The sequence below is a fragment of the Mustela putorius genome, unplaced genomic scaffold (assembly GCF_011764305.1).
Source record: "Mustela putorius furo isolate JIRA1106 unplaced genomic scaffold, ASM1176430v1.1 tig00000827_pilon_pilon_pilon, whole genome shotgun sequence".
NCBI lineage: Eukaryota > Metazoa > Chordata > Mammalia > Carnivora > Mustelidae > Mustela > Mustela putorius.
This window is the reverse complement of record NW_025421489.1, coordinates 6860486-6882435: the sequence shown is the minus strand read 5'-3', so window position 1 is coordinate 6882435 and position 21950 is coordinate 6860486. Positions and strand designations below refer to the sequence as shown.

Sequence of the window (21950 nt, the reverse complement as noted above, 5' to 3'; positions counted from 1 at the left end):
GTGTCTATTATCAGATGAATGAGTAACCAAATTGTAACATAGGCACAGAATGGAATACTACTCAGCCTTAAAAATTACTGAAGTCTTTATACATGCTACAATATGGGTGGACCTTGAAAACATTATAGTAAGTGAAATAAGCTAGACACAAAAAGATAAACATTGTACAATTCTACTTACTAAAGTATCTAGAGTAGGCAAATTCATAGAGACAGAAGGTAAATCAGAGGTTACCTAGGGCTAGAGAAAGAAGAACATGGGAAACTATGGTTTAGTGGCTATGGAGTTTCTGTTTCTGGTGATGAAAACATTCTGTGAATAGAGGTGATGGTTTGTAACACTGTGAAAATAATGAAAGCCACAGAACTATACACTGAAAAGTGGTTAAAATGTCAAATTTTATGTTACCTATACAGTCACAAGTTTTAAAAATAATTAATAAAATTAATGTTACTAAACACTGAATCATATTTTAATGAATAAATTTGTATGATGTGTGATAATTGAATAAAGCTGTTAAAATACACATATTTACCTCAAAGTCATGTTTACTAGATGTAACAAAAATGAGTTTTTGTTTTATTCTTTTTCTTCATTGCCCATATATGGTAACTGCAGATACATATTATAAACACTTACATGTTTTTAATCTATACTAAAACAATTGTTGGTTAATATGCCATGAATTGAATTCCTTTAGAGTTATACATATGCTCACTAAATTTAAACTGGAAATTCCCATTGGAATTATCCTAGTTCAGTAATGACATCTCTCTTTCAGCGTATTCAAAATGCCACCCTATATAGCTACTGTGCATACTGGACATAGCGGGAGCTTAATAATAATTTAAGTGAACGCATGATTAAGTTATGGATGGAAAACGCATGTAATCCATGCTGCTTTTTTCTCTCTACTCCAAACTTCTAAGGCAATTCCCTGCTGATCCCTGAAAGTGGTGAGATTCTTTGAAATCTCAACTCTTTTAGAGCTATATGCCTACTGACAGATAGTGTTAAGTTAAATGTAGTATTTTTTAGCCTAATACAGGCTTATAATTATACATTACAGTGTTAGAACTAGCAGAAAATTTCACAGATGTTTTGTTTTCCTTACAGAAGGATCTACCATTTTTTTTATACGAATGCACTTTATTGTTTTAAACAGAACAAAAGAAGAGGCAGAAAATATTTGCATATAACAAATCTTAGCTTATAAATGTAGTTTTTTGTGATCTACCATTTTAAGTAAAACTGCTTATGTCTGAATATAAAACATATATAACTGATGCATATGGAAAATTATATCACAGTACTTGAAAGAGTAAATGTACAGAGTTGACACTAGAAATTTACTTAATGTAAGTATCTATTGATGATAGGTGATATTTTATACTATGAACAGGAACTACATTAAAAATTAAGCCTAACAATTCATATTTGGGGATGTATCTTTGATAGGAAAATCAGTAGTAGTTTGTGACTGCTAATAAACATAATTTAAGGAAGGACAAATTTACCACTGCTCACATTCTGCTACTCATACCATGACCCTTTCCTCTTTTACTACAACTTCACATTCTTACCTTAAGTGCAAACCTTCCTTCTTTGTGATCACCGGATCCCCAAAGTCTACCACCTATAGGTCTTTTTTTTTCATTCTAATAGAAAATTATTTAAGACTTAAAATCCTCTCAGGGGGGAAAAAAGTAGCTCCAATACCTGAATTTAACAGAACTGGAAAACTGATCAATTTACCTGACTTCTGCCTGCCAATCTTGGTCTAAGTCATTTGGGATTCTAGCTCCACAGCCAAAAGTAATTGTCTCACATCAAGATCTTTTCGTATTCCTTGCACCTCACTTCTATCCGATTGACTGCCAAGCCTGTCCCTTCGGCTCCTGGTTGCCTGCCTGGCCTTTGGACCATCTGTCTCTAGGCCTATGGTTTAGATTTCCTCTTGCTTCCTGATTTCATGCCTGATTTCAGCTGAGATTAATTTTTCTTTTTAAAATGTTTTTTAAAAGATTTTATTTATTTGGCAGAGAGAGAGATCACAAGTAGGCAGAGAGACAGGCAGAGAGAGAGGGGGAAGCACACTCCCTGCTGAGCAGAAAGCCTGATGTGGGGCTCGATCCCGGACCCTGAGATCATGACCTGAGCAGAAGGCAGAGGCTTAACCCACTGAGCCACCCAGGCACCCTGAGATTAATTTTTCTGAGTAGTGTCTGCATTCATCTGATCTTTAACTAGTTCCTAGATTCCATTTTGTTTTGTTACCCCCTACCTTGATGTTCAGTCTCTCCTGTGCCAGCCTTTGTTTTAGCATTGTGACATACTTAAATTTCCATTCAACTCCCTATCTAGTCTCAATTCTAAAAGCAACACTGCCTAGGCCTGCACCTAACTATCATTTACTGAGCTTACCACTCTGAGAAGTTTACATTGACTACTAGTCCTGGAGGAAGAAAAGGCAAAGACTAAAATACCACTTATTCAACCTAACTGTAGCAAATCCCAAGTACTCACTTACTGTATTTAAGGAATTAATAGATATTTGTTGCATCATTTAAGAGCATATCTATGATTTTTTCCCAAGAATAACCCATATATATATATATATATATATATATATATATATATATACATATACATACATACACACACATCCCCTATGGATTGATACCCAAAATGTAGACTCACTGAGGGTCAGCTGGTTAAGCTATTGAATATTTAAGCCAATTGTACAGAAATAGTGGAGATTAGGAAGCTTTGAAGACTGAATCAACAGAAAGGACACATTGCCAGCCAAACACAATTACCCAGATTAGGCTGCTGGCCTATGTGTTTTGGTAGATGAGAATAAGAAGTCATGAACTGAATATTTCTTTTTCAAAAAACAAGTTAGTTTCCTCTTTACTGTCTTTTCCCTTAGGGTTTAAGGGTATATGATTGACAGACTTATTGTCATTATACCCTGATTAGGCAAAAATACTCAAGTGTTACTATATTTTTCCTCCTAGCTGTCCTCAAGACACTGCAATCATCCTACAATTGGTCTTCCATTCTCCATTATGCTTGTGTGTGTGCATATATGGGATCATTCTGTATATCTTTAATGGGGTGTATTTAGTTATCTGGTTATATTTTTTGTTCCCCTAGTGGGCATTTTTTATTCTCAACAGTTGTGACCAAGTATTCCAAGACTTGTTATCTTCTAATAAGTCTGTGGACTCTTTAAATAATTAAGTAAACCACAAAAAGAAAATGATCATTTAGGAGTTCAGTTGATCAGAGTATATTAGCAGATCTAGACCAACATGTGAGATTATCAAGGACACATCTCTTTATGATTCATTTAAAGGAAACACTAACATTAAGAACTCTTCAAAAAACTCATATTTAAATTTGCTATCTAAAATGTTAAAGAATGACTCATTGCTATAGATTTTTATGACAAACACTGTCACTAAAAATAGTCCTCAGGATTTGGTGGTTTGGCACTTCTGAAGTCTAAGGCAGCCTTTCCGTATAGCTGTATCCTTTGTATTACCTGAATAATACTTTAAGAAATCAATTTTAAGACCAATTTATGCCACTTTTTATCTCCCTGTGTTTATTTTGATTTAAATATTCAGAGGTCAAATAACATTTACTTTCAAGAATGTAGTTGCCTTAGTGTCCTGCAAAGAAAAAAAATAATAATAACCTTACTTATGGTAATACATTCATAAAAATAAATAGGCTGGCTAGAATGTATCTCTCAAAGATGTCTACCAGGTAATAACCTGGAAATGTACTGTACTACATTCCAATAATTATTCTTTTTGTTATGGTCCTGTGTGCTTTAAGGAAAACTAAAGGAAGTGTTAACTGTGCATTTGTTAATCCGGTTTATGGGAACTGGAGTAACCCAGAGAAAACAGAGGTAAGTGGTAATGGTGAACTGTATTGTAATGGTGAACTGTATTGTTTCAGAAGCAAAAATATATACACACATACACAAACTCACACATGTGCGTGCGCGCGCGCACACACACACACACACACACAGTGTTATTTGGACATGTCTCCATATCATGGCTAAGAGGAATATTTTGATGGAATTATTTTATTGGGGATTGGAAGGTGGTTTTAATCTCTCTGGATGTGTAATGAGAATTTTCCATTCCAGGACAGATTCAAACTGTTTGTAAAGTCAATTCAATGTTAAGTGGCTTTGTGGTCACTGTTCATACTCCACAAGACCTGACAAATCTGGAAAATATCAGTTTGACCCAGAGTATTACTCAGCTACCCATAGTAACTCTTTATTGAGTATTCTTTGTATTCTATTCCCCAAGACAAAAGGGAGGACAGCATTCTGTTCTGTGCTTTAAATTTAGGTGTGAGCAGTAAAGGGCTATTACCGGCTAATTTAGAAGACTAAAGGAGAAATTAAAGTGTATTACATCTTCTTGGGACTTTTTTAGGGCTATTTCTTATCAGTGCACTAAGTAGACTAGAGAGAAAATGAAGTAAAATCTTTCTCATCTCTTTCTTAAGTAGATAATATGAGCATTCACTTAGGTATAAAATAGGATTAGCCATGACTCATCACTTCTTATCTGGGAAAACCTGCTTACATCTGATTTTAGCAATATTTTATCAGATTCATTCTTGTCAAGGTGAGCATATAGAAAGCTAAAGTGTTCCTTTCCCCCCTAGTATTTTTAAATGAAAATAGGCCACAAAGAATTGTTACCATTATTTAAATGAGTAACAACGTGCCAGATCAGATGACTTCTAAGTAGTTTTGGAGCCTTGGTTAATATGGTTGAAGGCTGACACAACACTTGACTTCTTAATTTGTGTTTTATTCAATAATGATGTTGCACATACTTTCAGTATTATTTTGTTAGGAATGAAAACAAGAAAGTATTTCCCAGCGCACAAAGAGAATTAATTTGGATGATCTGTCAAGTCAGTCAAGACACAGAGTAAAACTTAAAATGTAGGCCCCCACCTTTCTCCCTCCCCACTTCAAATGGATAATAAATAAATAAATGGATATTTAAGAAGCCCAAAGTATCTTTCTGGCAAAGTAGGCAAGGGTAGTACAAACCCACTTTCATTTTAGGAAAGGAAAGAAAATTTAATCTTTTTTTTTTTTTTGATCTTTAACATTTAGTATCTGAAAGATACAAGTGACATAAGTGTTTTAAATTTGGCATTTTTATATTAATATCTTAAAATTGTAATAGTTAAAAAGCTTCTAGGAAGGTCCTGTGCATCTTTTACTTTCTACTGAGAAATGGCTGCTCTGGCACACAAGTGGGGGTTCATATCAAACACCCACTTTTCAAGGTGCTTTCAAGACTATGCTATGTATGCACATGGCAGTGCAACTGATGACTCTAAAGAAACTTGGAAGCAATTTCCTTTTTTCTATCCAAATAAAGAAAAATTTCCTCTTTCACATTTTTTCCCCTTTCATCAAGAATGGCTAGAGAAGAAATTCTGTCACAGTTGTTGAACTTTGTTGCTGCTTTGATTTCTATTGTTTCAGAAACAAAGACATTGTATTAAACTAAGTGTACCTTCCCTGACTTTGTAACAGAGAAATAGATTTCTCCAAAATACTTTTCCAGAACCTCTTAGAGAAAATTCTCAAATTCTGATACAGAAATTGTAAGAACAGTATAACAAACTACCATATACCCATCTCCCAACTTCAGTCATTTCAACCCATTATCATTCTTATTTCACCTCTATTACCACCCATTCCCACTACACACCAGAATGGTAGTGTTTGGTTCATTTTTTTTTTTAAGATTTTATTTATTTATTTTGACAGACAGAGAGAGAGAGAGAGAGAAATCACAATTAGGCAGAGAGGCAGGCAGGGCAGGGGAAGCAGGCTCCCCACTGAGCAGATAGCCTGACATGGGGCTCGATCCCAGGACCCTGAGACCATGATCTGAGCTGAAGGCAGAGGCCTAACCCACTGAGCCACCCAGGCATCCCCCCAGGCGCGTTTAGAGCTTTTGAGGTTCATAGCAAAACTGAGCAGAAGACACACAGAATTCTCATATATATCCCCCTCATACACACACAAACACATGGTCAACATCCTACAGCAGAATGGTACATGTGTTAAACTGACAAATCTGTATCTGCCCACCATCCAGAGTCTATAGTCTACATTAGGGTTCACTCTTGGTTTTAACCAGGGTATTTTTAAACAAATCCCACATATCATTAGGTTTCACCTGTAAAATTTACGCTGTAATATTAAGGGATAAAGACTTTAAAAAATATAACCACAGTATCATACCTAAATATTTAGTAACTCCTTGATGCCATTAAATATTCAATCAGTGTTCAACCTATCCCCACTGTCTTGTAAATAAATAGGGGGGGTTATATTTGTTGTTTCTATATTTTTAAAATCAGGATGAATATAAGATATATCATCCAAACTGACAGACATGTCTCCTAAGACTCTCTTAATCTCTGGGCTCCATTTTCTCTCTCATGTTTTCCTTGCATGTTCTTTGTTGAAGAAATCAGTGTTTGTCCTATTAGAACTTACCAATTTTTAGGTTTTCTAATATACTCTATAAAATATAACTCTCTCAACTAAAAGTCAGGTTTGTTTGTTTTGTATTTTTTGTTTTGTTTTGTTTAACTCAACTATGATCAAGACAGCAGACTTAGAGAAACCAGGACCACAGAAAAGAGGTAGTCAAGATCCTACCACTGTATGTCCCCCTCCCACCAGAGGTAAGGATCAGGCAGTGACTCTCATGCCCCCAAGGGCCTAGGACACATACCAACTGTAGACCTGTCAGCAGTGTAGGCAGTGTGGATTGTAGGTAATGGGGGGAGAGTCAGGAATGCTCTAGTTATTACTTCAGCAGAAATCCATTAAAAACTCATTGTATTCTGTATGATCTGGAAAGAAGTCTGTTACTTTAACGCCTAAAATCCTAACCTTTTCAATGTGTGGGTTTTTTTTTTTTTATTTGTTTGTTTTTGTTTTTCAGAGTTCTGTATACTCATTCTCAAATCCATTATATGGTACAACATCAGGATGCCTGGAGACCATATCTAATCATCTGAAATAGTACCATCCAAATCCAGTATGATTTAGGGTATGTAGTTTATAGAAAATCCTACTCTGAAACCTGATAGAAACTCATCTTATGCAATAGTAAAAGTAGAAGGGGTTCAGAATACTAGTGCAATTACAACATTTACAAATAAATTTTCTTACTGAATATATTAGATGTTTTCATGGAATCTGAATCAGAACTTATATTCTTTGTATATCTGAATATTTTAATAAAATGTTCTACTTGAGTTTCCTGTTTTCCTTTGATTTTATCATGGTCATATTTTAAAATTACAAATCAAACTGTTTTGTATCCTGAATGTAAGTGTTAAAATGCTTACTTAAATGAGATAGAGCTTAGAAACAAAAATAAGTGAATAAATTAATATACAGATTAGCAGGAATGGACAAATTACACCAGTCCTAATCCACATAATTATAAGTAAAAGTTATTTCTGCATCTTGGAAAAAAAAAAGTGAAATCGTCATCCTAATCATGCCTTTATTCAAATAATTATTTAACACATATCTTCACATAGATATAAAAAATAATACTGAAATATATGAGTTAAAAAGCTCTGGACTTCAAGAAACTGAAAAATCTCTATTTCAATTGTTTAAATAATGTGGCAATTAAAATCCCTAAAATCAGGAAATTGGGAGGTAGAGCACTTTCTTTGGTTGGTTTTTGCAAAAGCTCCATGCCTTCAGCAAGGACTCTGGTTATTTGTAAGTTTTAGTTCCTACATTATGTTCTCAGGCTAGCTCCCCTACAGGTTAGAGGATAGCTTTATAAGCTGAGGCACTGTTGCATTCACAATGAAGTTCAGAGGCAGAAAAAGGGGCAATTTCTCTTGTGTCACCTTTTACCAACAAGAACACCCTTATCAGGCTGCACTCCCAGCAACAGCACTCTTACTGGCCAGGAGAGACATGGACCCCATGCCAAGCCAACCTCTTGAAAGGTGATGAGGCCACCATGGCTGGGGGACACCCTTCACTATACCCGCTAGGCGGAGAACGAATCCGTGAAGCTCACTGACAAGGACTTAAGGGTAGATACTTGAACAAAATTAGAGGATAGTTAGGATCAAGAAAGGGACATAACCATATAGCAAGCAACTATGTGCATCTGCTTTAAATAATAATAAGAGGAATGTTTCCTTGAAGTCTACTGGATATAGACAAAATTAGTGATCCGTAACCTGCCAGTCCTCTGTTCTTAAGGGTTTGGAGAGAAGAACAAAAGTTCATGAATCACTATCACATGATCATTTAAGACATTCCTCAGCCCAATGTAAGGTCAGTTGTATACAATATAAGGTTCACTACCAACTTATTAGTGCCTTTTGTGAAACGACAGACTGGAAAAACATATTATTGTTCATTAACCTTCCAACATATTAATCTCAAATTTTATCCCTGTTAATTGTTTTGAAGCCCATTAACTGCATTCTAGTTACACTCTATGATTATCTTTTAACTATTGCTTTCTTATTGAAGTCAAAATTTTTGATCCTAGAAAAATTCACACAAAAGAGGATCACTTATTCTTACTGTTGAAGTTTGGCCCCTAACATTACAGTACATATACATTTGGGAAGCTGCACTTTTTTAGCTTAAAACTATTATTGGGGTGTCTTGGTGGTGCAGTTGGCTAAGCATCACACTCTTGGTTTGGGCTCAGGTGGTGATCTCAGGGTGCTGAAATCAAGTCCTGCATTAGGCTCCGCAATCAGTGAGGAGTCTACTCAAGACTTTCTCTCCCTCTCCTGGTGCTCTCTCAAATAAATGAGTTTTAAAAAACAAAACAAAACAAAAACTATCATCCAGAAACATTCAGAAGCTTTGCCTAAGCTTAAAGAACAGAAGTGTGTTAAAATTCAAATACGGTTTTAGTAAAAGACCTCAGGGCTACTATAGGAGAAATGTAGGAAAAATGCCATTTTACAAAAGAAATAATAGCAACAATTATCCAGATTAGGCTTGTTTCATAGGAGTACTGAGGAAATTCATGACCTATAGGTAGCTCCAAACTGAGGGTAACAACAGAAAATCAACAGAGATCAGAAATTAAGGTATTCTTAAGAGTAATTAAAATTTTCTTCAGGTGCAAGTTGTGTGCCTCCTAAAACATTTAAATCAAATATTTTGTGAGGTCTTATAAATATATATGGTGATTCTATGAAACTAAAATAATGGAACTGATTTTTTCCTATCCAATAGATGGAAGAGGTATGTATTTGTTGTTTTCATAATTGAACGTGACATTTAGGAATAAAGATTGTTTTAATTTGCATTGTTCTTCCTCTGACAGCTTTTTGATATAAGTCCAAATCTACATCATTGTGATTTTAAAAATATAAAAAAGAAGAAAAATAGAGGAAAGAAGAACAAGAAGTATACGGAGTTCACAAATTATATAATTCAGCTTTAAATTATGAAAAGATCTCAAATTTCACAAAGGACACAGAATCCATTGAAATCATTCTTTTTTTTTTTTTTTTTGAAGCCAGTGAATGTCAGGAGAATGGATCCTCACTAGTATAGCTGATTCTTAGGGGTTTTTGTGCATAATATTAAGATGTGCATAATATTCTTGTTAACTGAATTCATGTGTCCAACATAATATTAATAACAGCAACTACAAATGATGATAAGTACTGATTATCTGTAAACTGTTAAGTATTTTACATGTTTTAACTCAGATAAACTTAAGCAGCATACTGTATACTATGATAGTCAGCCACATGTGGACATTTAATATGAAATTTACATTAATTAAAATAAAATAAATTTAAAATGCATCTCCTCAGTTGCACTAGCCACATTGCAAGTGCTCAACATCCATGTGTGACCAGTGACCACTATAATGGAAAACTCTGGAAACATTTTCATCATATAAAGTTCTTTCAGACAGCACTGTTCAGAACAATGTTGAAGTATTTTGCTATAAATAGCACAAAAGTAATCTGTAATCTCTACAAATATAAGAAGCACTAGAAATGGCCAATTTCTAGAATAAAACAAGTCATAATTATCTGAAAGAAAACAAATATTTGATAAACAAGTATGTATTATTAGTGCTCTCTTGACATATAAATGTCAAATAATATTCTATCATACTATATCATCTTTGCTATTCCTTTCTCCACATTTAGATGGCACCTTGAAGAATGTGTAAGAATTTGCTTTTCTCTATAAATCTTCTTGACCATCAATCATTTTTCACATATACCATACTAAGAACAAGATTCACAAATCCTTTAACTAATAACTGCCTATGTTTGGCATATTAAGGGAATGTGCTTCAGGTAAACCAACAACTATATTCATGGCAACATCTTTTGCAGTAAGTAGTCTTAAATTTCACCTTAAAGATAAAATCCAGGGAAATTCCATAAAAAGCTGTGACTTTTTTTTTTATAACCCAAAATGCCTTTTAAGAATAAGATTTCAAGTATGTATTTCACTGCCAAACCAATGACAGGTTTGTGAGTCTTAATGTTTTTCTGCTCTTCTTTGTATCAACTTGCAAAATACTTTCCATTTCATTGCTAATGTGTCTAGAAAGCTAATCCAAGGGTTAATATCTAAAGTTATCATCACTCTATGTCTCTCTCTTTAAATAATTACAAGTGGAAAGGCACCACACTTCAATGAGCACACAATTTGTGAAATTTCAATGAAAGTAGATACATGTTAGATCTTGAATTAAAGAACTCCACAACTATGAACCAGTTAAAACATGCACAAAAATAAATAAATAAATAAATAAACAAAATACTTAAGGACCCACTTAAAAATTTACACTGATTCATGTCATTAAACATTCTAAGAGAGTGGAGTGCTCCAAAGAGCACATTTTCTTCTCTAGAATGTGGAAGCAAAAATAAAGAGCTTTTTACTTTTCTAAATTTTTATACATTTATTTATTTAGGTCTGGTTCTGGGCCCTGTGAAGATAACTTCCCTTAAGTTTTATATTTATTCAGAGTTGTGTTACTAATAAATCAGCTCAGGAAATTAGCATAATTTTCTGCAGTTACTATAATACAATTTGGGGTCAATAAAAATAAAAAAAACAGCATAAGAGATCAGAAATAGCAGTCCTAGCTTCTCTATCTAGATTCCCCCCCCACACACAACAGACACTAAGTAACCATGTAATCTATTTCTACCCATAAACTAATGGTTAAAGAGAAAAATAATGACTATGGAGTAACTATAATTGCTATTCATCTGTTCAACAAATATTTGTACATAAATATTACACTGGAATAAGTAAGACAGAAAGTGAGAGGAGAGTGAATAGCAAATACAATATATAAAGTGTATTGTTCCCATCTGGAACTTCTACCTTGCCCTACATGGGACCTCTAGATTTTTCTCTACCTTGTTAGCACTCCAGTGCTAATACATATCTTTAAATATATAAAGTAGGAAGTTGATAAAATGAAATATACATACACACACACACACACACACATATACATATTTTTTTTCAATGAAGGGGACCAATAAAACTAAATGCAAGTTCTTTAAAAAGAATAATAAATCCCTGATGAAACAACAACAGAAACAAAATAAACCTTCAGTGAAGTAAATTAATAAAAACCTCAGGAAATGAATCAAAGATGGATTATGCACAAATAGCCTATGTCAGAGATGGAAATGTTATTATCACCAGATTCTACAGTGAGAAGGTAATGAAGACATTATAAAAAACAAAAACAAGAAGAAATATGACAAAATTTATAAAACTTTAGAGGAAATAAATTCCTGGAAAATATAATTTTCTAAAACACCCATAAGAAGAAATAGAAAATATAAGCAGTCCTATAGCAAAGTAATTGATCTATACTTAATAATCTTCTTTCAATCAAAGCTCTAAGTTCATAAGATCCACTAGCAGATATTATAATACTGTTAAGAAATAATGCTAAATTTATACAAATACTTCAAGAGGATAGGACAAGAGATACCACTTTCCAACACATTTTAAGAGGACAGCATAATTTTGATACAAACCCTCATTGAGATATCATAATAAAGGAAAACATTAGAACAGTATTACTCAAATACAAATGTGAAGTACTAAAACAAATCATACAAGCAATGAACATATTGCCATTTTCATATTTATTCCATGAATGTAGGTTTAATTTCAAAAATCAGTCATTAACAAAATGACAAAGAAAAGCACATGATCATTTTAACAGATAAAAAAAGTGTGTAAATACAAATGTTTATAAAGATTTATCTGAGACAGAGCAAGAGAGCAAACATGAGCAGGAAGGGGAGAGGAAGAGGGAAAGACATCTCAAACAGACTCCACACTAAGCACATAGCAAGACATGGGGCTCAACCCCAGGAACCTCAGATTACAACCTGAGCCAAAACCAAGGGTCAGAAACTCAACCAATTCAATACCCATGGGCCTCAGTATAAATTTGCTTATAATAAAAATATCTTAGGAAAATAAAAAGAGAACTTTCCTAATGTGATAAAGGAAGCTACAAAAAACTGACAGCTATACTTAATGGTTGAATTTTAATTTCAATGTGATATTAGGAATGAGTCACAAATGGCTACTATTACCACACCTTTCAAAGTATTTGAACTGTTTACTAGTAATCCTTGTGAGAAAATAAGACATGAAAAAATTTTAAGTGATTTACTGGAAAGAAAAATTATACTGTCATCATTTATAGGTCACATGATATGTACACAGAAAATTCAGGTTAATCTCCAGATTAACATTAATTACTGATTTAAACAATTTGTCACATATAAGATTAATATACAATATCCAATTGAATATCTATATAACTTGAACAAACTAAAAAACATTTTAAGCAAAACTGTAATAAATTTTTTAAAATAAATATGCTAGAATATATCTTGCAAAAGACATATATGATCAAAATATTGAGATACTAAAGTAGACACATAGATACAGTATTCAAATTTCCCCAAATGTATCTGTAGGGTCAGTAAAATCCCTATCAAATTTCTATCAGATGTCTAAGGCCTGAGAAGTTCATTCTAAAATTTATATGGCAATACAATGGGGCAAATATAGCCAAGAAAATGAAAAAATATGGTATGAGGATTTCTTTACTGGGTATCATATATAAAGCTAGAATAATTAGCAGATGGTGGTTTTGGCATAAAAATAGACATATAAAACAATGAGGCAGATGAGATTCCAGAAACAGATATACACATGTATGATCAATCTATCTACGTATTTTACCTGATCTATCCATGTGGCACTGCAGAACAGTACATAAATAAAGGCATGTCAATAATGGGTTGAAATTTTTATGTTCATTTAGAAAAATGAGTAAAACCTGATTCCCACTATATATTTTCCATGCAAATCAATTTTAGGTGGATTTTGATGTATACGTAAAGGTGAACAGTAATAACACAAACAATAATAAACATCCTATACTGACCTAGAATATAAGATATGAAAATACATGATAATTATGTCCATGAAGGGAAAGACTTATTTAACAATCAAATAATTAAGAATAAAAGAAAAGACTGATAAATTGAACATTAAATTTAGACATTTCTGCTCAGTAAAGTTATAGCATTAAGAGACAGAAAAGAATGAATCATCGAGTAGAAGATATTTGCAACACATAAAAGCAACTTAGATATCTAATGTATTTCAAAATCTTAAAAAATCAGTAAGATAAATGTAAACAGAATTTCTTCCAAATCCTTTCTATGAGGCCAGCATTTCCCTGATACCAAAAGTAGATAAAGAAAATACCAAAAAAGGAACTACTGCCCAATATCTCTTATGAACATAGATGTAAAATCCTCAACAAAATATCTGCAAACCAAATCCAACAACACAGTAAAAAACTCATCACAATGATCCAGTGGGATTTATTTCAGGGATGCAAGGGTTTTTCAATATTCACAAATCAATCAACATAATGTATCACTTTAACAAGAAAAAGGGAAACAAGTAATCATTTCAACAGACACAGAAAAAGTATCTGACCAAATACAACACCCACTAATGATAACAACTCTCAACAAAGTAGATTTAGAGGGAATATACCACAATATAATAAAGACCAAAAAAATTAAAAACAAAACAACAACAAAGAAACACCAAAAAAAAGGTCATATATAAAACAAACAAACAAACAAAAAACAACAACACAGCTGAAATCAAATTCAAGTGTGAAAAACTGAGAGCTTTTCCCCTAAGATCAGGAAGAGAAAAGAATGTCCACTCTCACCACTTGTATTAAGCATAGTACTAGAAATCCTAGACACAGCAATCAGACAAGAAAAAGAAATAAAAGACATCCAAACTGGTAAAAAAGAAGTAAAACTTTCACTATCTGCTGATAACATGACACTATCTATAGAAAATCCTAAAGACTCCACCAAGAAAATTACTAGAACTGATAAACTCACTAAAGTTAGGATAAAAAAAACCAATATACAGAAATCTGTTGCATTTCTTCACACTAATAATGAAGTAGCATAAAGAGAAATTAAGAGGGACACCTGGGTGGCTCAGTTGGTTGGGCAGCTGCCTTCGGCTCGGGTCATGATCCCAGCATCCTGGGATCGAGTCCCTCATCGGGCTCCTTGCTCGGCGGGGAGCCTGCTTCTCCCTCTGCCTCTGTCTGCCTGTGCTCTCTCTCTCTGATAAATAAATAAAATCTTAAAAAAAAGAGAGAGAAATTAAGAAAACAATCCCATTCACAATTGTAACAAAAATAATAAAATACCTAGGAATAAACTTAACCAAGGAGGTGAAAGATTTGTACTCTGAAAACTATAAAACAGTGATGAAAAAAACTGATGATGTCAAACAAATGCAAAAACATTCCATGCTCATGGAGTGGGAGAATGAATATTGTTAAAATGTCATACTACCCAATGCAATCTACAGTTTAATGCAATCCTCATGAAAAGACCTATAGCATGTTTCACAGAACTAGAAGAGTTTTAGGACTCTTTGGAGCCACAAAAGATCCCGAATAGCCAGAGTAATCTTTAAAAACAAGAATACTGGAGGTGTCGCAAGGCACCTGGGTGGCTCAGTAGGTTAAAGCCTCTGCCTTCAGCTCAGGTCATGATCCTAGTGTCCTGGGATTGAGCCCGGCATCAGGCTCTCTGCTCAGTGGAGAGCCTGCTTCCTCCTCTCTCTCTCTTCACCTACTTGTGATCTCTCTGTCAAATAAATATATAAAATCTTAAAAAAAAATACTGGAGGTATCGCAATCCCAAATTTCAAGATATAATATAAAGCTATAGTAACCCAAACAATATGGTACTGGCACAAAAACAGATACATCAATCAATGGAACAGGATAGAGATCCCAGAAATCCATGTTTTTGATCATTTAAAGTTCAACAAAGGGGGCAAGAATATGTAATGGTAAAAGGACGGTCTCTTTAACAAATGGTGTTGGGAAAACTGGACTACTGCATGCAAAAGAATCAAAGTGGCCCACTTTATTTCACCATACACACAATGAACTAAAAATGTATTAAAGACCTAACTATGAGACCTGAAATCATAAAAACCCTAGAAAAAAACACAGGCAGTAGTATCTCTGTCATCAGCTATAGCAACATTTTTTTAGATATGTCTCTGAAAGCAAAGGAAACAAAAACAAAGTACTGGGACTACATCAAAATAAAAAGCTTCTGAAAAGCAAAGGAAACAATAAAAAAAACCTGAAAGACAGTCTACTGAGTGGGAGAAGATATCTGTAAATGACATATATGATAAGGGGTTAGTATCCAAAATATATAAAGAACTTACACAAGTCAACACAAAAAACACATATAATCTAAGTGACAAATTGTCAAAAAACATGTACAGATATTTCCTAAAAAGGACATACAGATAGCCAACAGACACAGGAAAATATGATCAACTTCACCAATCATCAGGGAAATGTGAATCAAAATCACAAATAGGGTATCATCTTACACCTGTCAGAATGGCTAAAATCAAGCACAGGAAAAAAACAAGTGTTGGTAAGGTTGTGGAGAAAAAGGAACACTTGTTTACTGTTGGGAATATAAACTGATGCGGCCACTGTGGAAAAGAGTATGGAGGTTCCTCAAAAAATTAAAAATAGAATGGCCATAGGATCCAGTAACTCCACTACTGGGTATTTACTCAGAGAATGTGAAAACACTAATCTGAAAAGATATATGCACCCCTATGTTTACTGCAGCAATATTTACAATAGCTAAATTATAGAAGCAACTGAACTGTCCATCTATAGATGAATGGATAATGTCTTAGATGTGTGTGTGTGTGTGTGTGTGTGTGTGTACACACACAGAATATACACAGAATACTAGCCATAAAAATGAATGAAATTTTGCCATTTACAGACACATGGATGGACCTAAAGGATATGATGCTAAGTGATATAAATCAGTCAGAGAAAGACAAATACCATATGATTTTACTCATAAGTTAAATTTAAGGAAAAAAACAAAGTAAAAAAGAGACAAGGCAGAAAAGAGACTTAACTATAGAGAACAGATGGTTTGTCAGAGGAGAGGTGGGTGGCATGAATGGGTGAAATAGATAAAGGGAATCAAAAGTATACTTATCATGATGAGCACTGATTAATGTATAGAATTGCTCAATCACTATATTGCACACCTGAAATGAATAGAATACTGTATGTTAATTGTACTGGGATATAAAAAAGTTAAAACATTTATAGTAAGCATATTTTAAAAATCCAAAGAGGAAAAAAGAAAAAAGGCAACCAAAAAATTGTCAAGCCAGTTGAACATAAAATTCACAAAAGAAAATGAGTCAATACACATATGAATAAATCCTCAACCTTATAGGTCATTGGGCAAATCTAAATTAAATGTAGGCTAGATACCAATAAATACTTGGTTAATATGTACTACCACATGCTAGACAGAATAGCTAAGTTAAAAAAGCCACTGACAATGGCAATACCAGTGCTATAGACTGAAGGTCTGTGTCCCTCTCTCCTTACCTACATGTTGAAACTCCAGCCCTCAATATGATGGTATTTTTTTTCTTAATTATTTGAGAGAGAGAGAGATCACAAGTAGGCAGAGAGGCGGGGGGGGGGGGGAGCAGGCTCCCTGCTGAGCAGAAAGCCCCATGTGGGGCTTGACCCCAGAACCCTGAGATGATGACCTGAGCCAAAAGCAGAGGCTTAACCCACTAAGCCACCTAGGTGCCCCAATATGATGGTATTTTAAGATGAGGCCTTTGGAGGTCCTTAGGTATGAGGTCTTGAGTGTGGAGAATTAATGCCCTTATAAGAAGGAACATCAGAGGAATTGCTTTTCTTTCTCCTCTTTTAGGCACCCAAAGAAGAGTGCATGTAAGCATGTAAGCAGTTTGCAAGCCAAGAAGCCTCAGAATGAAATAAATTGCTAGCACCCTAATCTTGGAATTCCAGTTTCCAGAACTGTGAGAAATAAATTTCTGTTGTTTAAGCCATCTGCTCATGGTTATTTTGTTACAGCAGTGAGAGATGACTAGAACAGTAAGCAAAAACGAAGGATATATACAAAATGTTGACAACACTAAGGAAATGAAGCAACTGGACCCCTCATACTTGCTGGCGAGGGTGTGAATTTGTCTGTCATTATCTCCTAAAGCTTAGCATATGCGTATCATCCAGCAATTCATCCCCTCAGGAATTACATACACATGTGCATCCATGAAAATGTGTGACCAACAAAATTGCATGCATATGTGCATCAAGAAACATATAAAAGATTGATTACTATATTATTTGTAATATGAAAAATTCCAAATTTCTGTCAATTGAATATGTATATATTAAATATAGCACAGTAATAAAATAGAAAAAATATACAATTAAAGTAAACAAACTTACAGCAATGTTGATGAATCTTATAAGCATAATTTTCAGTAAAATAATGATGAATACAGCACTTAGATATATAAATCCAGGTGGTAAAACTATGAAAATAAAAAACATTAAAGGAGATATGTAATAACAATGTCCTACTTTTTTTACTTAAGTATTGTTATACAAGTATTATCTTTGTGATGTGATAATGAACTATGCCCTTTTTTTGTGAGTTAAAAAAGTTTTTTTGAGTCTTTTTTTAAAAATTTTTTATTTCTTTTCAGCGTAACAGTATTCATTGTTTTGGCACCACACCCAGTGCTCCACACCCGTGCCCTCTCCAATACCCACCACCTGGTTCCCCCAACCTCCCATCCCCCACCCCTTCAAAACCCTCAGATTGTTTTTCAGAGTCCATAGTCTCTCATGGTTCACCTCCCCTTCCAATTTCCCTCAATTCCCTTCTCCTCTCCATCTCCCCTTGTCCTCCATGCTATTTGATATGCTCTACAAATAAGTGAAACCATATGATAATTGACTCTCTCTGCTTGATAATTGACTCTCTCTCTATGCTTCACTCAGCATAATTTCTTCCAGCCCCGTCCATGTTGCTACAAAAGTTGGGTTTTCATCCTTTTCTGATAGAGGCATAATACTCCATAGTGTATATGGACCACATCTTCCTTATCCATTCTTCTGTTGAAGGGCATCTTGGTTCTTTCCACAGTTTGGAGACTGTGGCCATTGCTGCTATAAACATTGGGGTACAGATGGCCCTTTTTTTCACTACATCTGTATCTTTGGGGTAAATACCCAGTAGTGCAATTGCAGGGTCATAGGGAAGCTCTATTTTTAATTTCTTGAGGAATCTCCACACTGTTTTCCAAAGTGGCTGTACCAACTTGCATTCCCACCAACAGTGTAAGAGGGTTCCCCTTTCTCCACATCCTCTCCAACACATGTTGTTTCCTGCCTTGTTAATTTTGGCCATTCTAACTGGTGTAAGGTGGTATCTCGATGTGGTTTTAATTTGAATCTCCCTGATGGCTAGTGATGATGAACATTTTTTCATGTGTCTGATAGCCATTTGTATGTCGTCATTGGAGAAGTGTCTGTTCATATCTTCTGCCCATTTTTTGATATGACTGTTTTGTGTGTGTTGAGTTTGAGGAGTTCTTTATAGATCCTGGATATCAACCTTTTGTCTGTGCTATCATTTGCAAATATCTTCTCCCATTCCGTGGGTTGCCTCTTTGTTTTGTTGACTGTTTCCTTTGCTGTGCAGAAGCTTTTGATTTTGATGAAGTCCCAAAAGTTCATTTTTGCTTTTGTTTCCTTTGCCTTTGGAGACATATCTTGAAAGATGTTGCTATGGCTGATATCAAAGAGGTTACTGCCTATGTTCTCCTCTAGGATTCTGATGGATTCCTGTCTCATGCTGAGGTCTTTTATCCATTTTGAGTTTATTTTGTGTACGGTGTAAGAGAATGGTTGAGTTTCATTTTTCTACATATGGCTGTCCAGTTTTCCCAGCACCATTTATGGAAGATACTGTCTTTTTTCCCCTGTGTATTTTTTCCTGTTTTGTTGAAGATTATTTGCCCATAGAGTTGAGGGTCCATATCTGGGCTCTCTACTCTGTTCCACTGGTCTATGTGTCTGTTTTATGCTAGTACCATGCTGTCTTGGTGATCACAGCTTTGTAGTAAAGCTTGAAATCCGTTAATGTGATGCCCCCAATTTTATTTTTGTTTTTCAACATTTCCTTAGTGATTCGTTAGTGATTCGGGGTCTCTTCTAATTCCATACAAATTTTAGGATTATTTGCTCCAGCTCTTTGAAAAATACTGGTGGAATTTTGATCAGAATGGCACTATAAGTATAGATTGCTCTAGGCAGTATAGACATTTTAACTATGTTTATTCCTCCAATCCAAGAGCATAGAATGGTCTTCCATCTTTTTGTGTCTTCTTCAATTTCTTTCATGAGTGTTCGAACTATGTATTTTTAAATATCTTAGTTGAGATATGATGCATGTACCATAAAATTCACTATTTTAAATGGCAAAATTCAAGGATTTTTAGTATATTCACATTCTCTGGTAATCACTAATCTATTTTCTATTGATTTGCCAATTCTAGATATTTAACATTAATGAATACGTATGTGACTTTCTATGTCAGTTTTTTTTCATTTAGGATAATGTTTTCAAGATTATCCATTTTATAGTATTTATCAGGATTTCACTGATTTTCATTGTTTAACAAAATTTCATTGTATGGATATACCACATCTGTTTATCCATTCATCAACTGATGAACATCAGGGTTGTTTCCACTTTCTGGCTATTTTTGAATAGAACTGCTATAAACATTCATGAACAAGTTTTTGTGTAAACATATGCTTTCAATTTTTTGGTGTACATACCAAAGACTGCAACTGCTGTATCATATAGTACTTCTATATTTGACTCTTTCAGGTACCACCAAACATCTTCACAAAGATTTACCACTGTCCACGTATTATAGCAAGTGGTTATGAAATGGTTATTTTCTGGTTTTAACTCGGATTTCCTTAATAATCTATAATGTTGAACATTTTTTTTAATGTTCTTTGGTCCATTCGTGTAATTTCTTTGGAAAAGTGTCTATTTAAATTATTTTATACATTTTTCATACACTTCTTTATTGTTTAATTGTAAGAATTCTTTAAATACTGTGAATATTAAACTCTTCAGATAAATGATCCACATTTTCTGCCTCTGTTTGGGTTGTCATTTCAATGTCTTTTTTTTTTTTAAGATTTTATTTATTTATTTGACAGACAGAGATCACAAGTAGGCAGAGAGAGAGAGAGAGAGAGAGAGGAGGAGGAGGAAGCAGGCTCCCTGCCCAGCAGAGAGCCCAATGCGGGACTCGATCCCAGGACCCTGAGATCATGACCTGAGCCGAAGGCAGAGGCTTAACCCACTGAGCCACCCAGGCGCCCTCATTTCAATGTCTTAATAGCATCCTTTTATGTATAATTATTTAATATGACAAAGTCAAATTTATCCATTTTCTCCTTTTAGTTGTTTATGCTTTTGGTGTAATATCTAAGAAACTCCTACCACCGGGAATGTCAAGAAGATTTTACATCTATGTTTTCTTCTAAGAGTTACACCATTTCTTGAGTTTCATAAATGTGTTCAATAATGGCTTTAGTTAAACTTCAGAAGCTTTTTGCCTGTATTTCTCTGTACAGTATTTCTGCCCCATTTCTCGTTTCCATCTCTTTCTGTACCTCCCACGTGCATGTGTTTGTGTGCCTGATGGTATCCCACGGGTCTGTGAGGTCTTCATTTTTCTTTTCCTTATAGTGGAAAATGTCCTACCTTTAAGTGTGTTACTACTTTCTTCTGCATGTGGATCTGCTAGTCAGTCTTGGGAGTGAATTTTTCATTTTAGCTATTTCATTTTTCACCTCCATAACTTCAATTTTGTTGCATTTTAGAATTTTTATCTCTTTATTGATATTCTCTGATGAGACATCATTCTCATTCTTTCCTTTAGTTATTTATACATTGTTTTAGTACTTTTAACATAGTTTAAATCATTTGTCTTTAATAAGTCCAATATCTGAGCTTTCTCACATAGAATTTATATTGTTTCTTTATGTATTGTAATTTCTTGTTCCTTATATGCCTCAAAATTTTTGTTGAAAATGGGACATCTGGATATAATCAAAAGACATTTTGAATCTTACTGTCAAGCTGTCAGGTGTCAAGGGAGTCAATTAGGGTAACAAGCCCAAATGCAAATACCAATCAGATCTTTATTAACTTACTGAAACAATACAGTCAAGAGGCAAAAGATAAAGAAAGGTGCCAGTTCCACAGTGTTTTACTGATGCCACAGAACACCACTGTGGGAGAGTCATGTGATATATAGTACAGATGGGAAGAATTATTTCTATCCAAGACCAGGTAAGAGGAAA

The 21950-nt window shown here is 34.3% G+C and overlaps 1 protein-coding gene and 1 pseudogene across 1 annotated transcript in view; both read left to right on the top strand.

Annotated features, from left to right (window-relative positions):
- MALRD1 (MAM and LDL receptor class A domain containing 1) overlaps positions 1-7341 on the top strand; it is a 753919-nt gene extending 746578 nt beyond the window's left edge. The window contains 2 exon segments of the mRNA XM_013058904.2: positions 3850-3925; positions 7026-7341. Coding sequence (XP_012914358.2) covers positions 3850-3925; positions 7026-7106 — 157 coding nt within the window. The 3' untranslated portion in view covers positions 7107-7341.
- Positions 7342-11729: 4388 nt separating this feature from the next.
- Positions 11730-21950, top strand: part of LOC101674822 — a 34272-nt pseudogene continuing 24051 nt past the window's right edge.